This window comes from Mandrillus leucophaeus, unplaced genomic scaffold, assembly GCF_000951045.1.
Source record: "Mandrillus leucophaeus isolate KB7577 unplaced genomic scaffold, Mleu.le_1.0 Scaffold403, whole genome shotgun sequence".
Taxonomy (NCBI): domain Eukaryota; kingdom Metazoa; phylum Chordata; class Mammalia; order Primates; family Cercopithecidae; genus Mandrillus; species Mandrillus leucophaeus.
In genome coordinates, this window is record NW_012104288.1 from 72,294 (window position 1) to 74,836 (window position 2,543).

The 2,543-nt window shown below is 39.9% G+C and overlaps 1 protein-coding gene across 1 annotated transcript in view; it reads right to left on the reverse strand.

The window, feature by feature from the left end:
- DEPDC1B (DEP domain containing 1B) overlaps positions 1-2,543 on the reverse strand; it is a 74,229-nt gene that overhangs the window by 51,404 nt on the left and 20,282 nt on the right. Inside the window, exon 2 of the mRNA XM_011992137.1 lies at positions 1,955-2,220. Within this exon, the coding sequence (XP_011847527.1) occupies positions 1,955-2,220 (266 nt within the window). The remainder of the gene's footprint in view (positions 1-1,954; positions 2,221-2,543) is intronic.

Below are 2,543 nucleotides of genomic sequence, written 5' to 3' on the forward strand. Positions count from 1 at the left end.
GATGCTCCTGGATTTTGACATTTCATTGACTCTCCATCTGTTTTCAAATCTAACCTGCCTCTCGCTCATACTCTCCTCCTCTGTTTTCATAACTTGGCAGTAGTACTCTTCGCCCAAGGAAAGCAGTTGAGACACGGCAGGTAGGACAGCAAATGCTCTTTTCGTGGAGCACTGTAATAGAAGCCTGCATGTATGCAACGGCTGGCTGTACACTCATTAGCTCACTCTCAATTCAAGGCACGGGTACCTTAACAAATGACTTACATGTCTAAATGGATTTCATCCCAAATTAATCTAGGTAATTGGCAAAAGTCAGTGGTTAACTTATACAACTTCCACTCAGGAAAATGGAAAGCCCTAATGAACTTTCAGGTAGTAAATGGTGAAAAAAAAAATACTGTTCCATTTATGACTCACAAGTATAAAAAGTATAAAAAGAGAAACTGGGGGAAAAAATAATTGTTTAATGGATGAATTTAATCTATCTTGTGTACTCTATTTTTTAAAAGGGGATACATGGTTAAGTCTTAATATTGAAGTGAAACATGTTCTGACAGTTAGTGCTCTGTAATCGGCTCCTATTTTACTCTGCTGGGACTCATAAAGCCTCCTGGGACTCGATGGGAGGTACCCAGTTTAAGGTCGCAATAGAATAGAATGGAAGTTACTCATCCAGAGAATCTTTCAGAAGTGTTCTAGCTAAATCTTGTTGGGGTACAAGCAATTAAAGTTTTCCAAGAGAAATAATCATTTAAGAATTCCCAATAAAGTGTGGCATGTAGAATCAGGGATAAAATTTCCACTGCCTGATGCTATTAAGTACTAAGGTCTCAGAATAGGCCAAGATTACCCAATATCCTAATTAAAAGTGGAATCAGCAAAGCCAAAACTAACCACCAAGTGGAGAGATGACTAATTGCCCAGATGACAATACTGATATCTGCACGCAAGAGACTGCTGATGAAACTCCCTGAGGAAGTTAGATCCTAATGCACAGCAATGTCTGTTCTTCACCCTATGCACTCACGACAGACACTCTCACCCTTCTCTGCCTTTCTCAGCAGCTAGTCCAAGAGGGAGACAAAGAAATGGTTCAGGTATGAAAGAGCCAGATTTCCTCTGTGCAAAGCCATGTGTCCCAGTGGAATGCTCTCACTGAATATGATGCAATCACACTCCTTATTGTTCAGCTGGAGTAAAAAAAGCACATAATAAGGGTCCATATTCTCCATTCCGTCTTTTAATCCATGTAGAGAACTCAACAATTCCTTTATGGACCTGTGTGACTTCATTCCTCTTTAGTCCTCTCCCACACCTGAATCTTAGGTTGGTCCCCTCCACCTCCAGCAATAAAACTGCCAAGTATGCAGTGAGAAGGGAAGTGCAGGACAAGCAATCTTCATTTTCCCTTGGATTATCTGGTGGTAAGTGTCCACATGATAAAATAGCACTGAAACATGAGCAAAAATGTTTGCAGAAAAGCAGACTCACATTGTCAGCTTAATCTGAGACATCAGGGAATTCTAGCATAATTGTTCACATAGGCCCTGAGCTGTTTAAAGATCACACACACTCTGCTACTAACCTCCTAAATATACCAATCCCCATTGCTCAGAAAAGCTGAACCCAGAGCTACTGCTCCACCATTTCAGATTCTCCAGAAGTACTAAGTTATGGCCATCATCTTCCTAGGTGAGCAAAAGGCAAGAAAAGATTTCCTTACTGAAACATCACTGCAACAAAACGCAGCTCTGAAGTGCTCTAAGAAGCCAAGAAAAATCGCAACTGGTTTTATTGTAGCAACACATTCAGTTCTCCACTCAACAAATCACAACTAGACCCACTGTTCAGTGAACAAGGTAAATTCTTACACATCAGGAAGCTTCAACAGACTTGGACCAGATTCACTCATCTCCCCAATTCCTCACCTTCCAGGTTTACATGTTGCCATTACCTGTATAAGTGACGATTGTCTTCAAAATCTTCCTGACCCCATTTTCCCTTGATGTCTTCAATAACGTGATTCTTCAGGAATTTTTTTAGCAGCTGGACCGTTTGTTTGCGGGTCACTTCGGGGCCGAAGTTTTGACTGCACCTCAGCAGCTCATGCAGCCAATCCACAGCTTCGGCGGCTGTGAAACAATGCTCGTAGCTCTTGAAACGACAGCGATGTTTCCCTAAGGGCATCTTAGCACGAAAAAGCTCCACGGTCTCATTCCACTAGGGGAAAGAAAGAGAATGGCATTTAGTAATCAACTGATTTTTTTTAAGATTACTACATCCCAAATAATTAAAGCAAAGAATGCAATTTTTCCACTTAAATTGCTTTAATAACAGGTAGAGCCTTGAAAATGTTTTATCTACAGGCTTCAAACTCTAATAAAGTTTGGGTGAATGGATGGTGGTAATGGCTGTACAGCATTGTGATTGTACTTAGTGCCATAGAACTATATACTTTAAAAAACAGTTAAAATAGTTTTATATTATGTATATTTTACCACAATTAAAACAAAAATAATTTTTTTTTTTTTTTTTTGAGATGG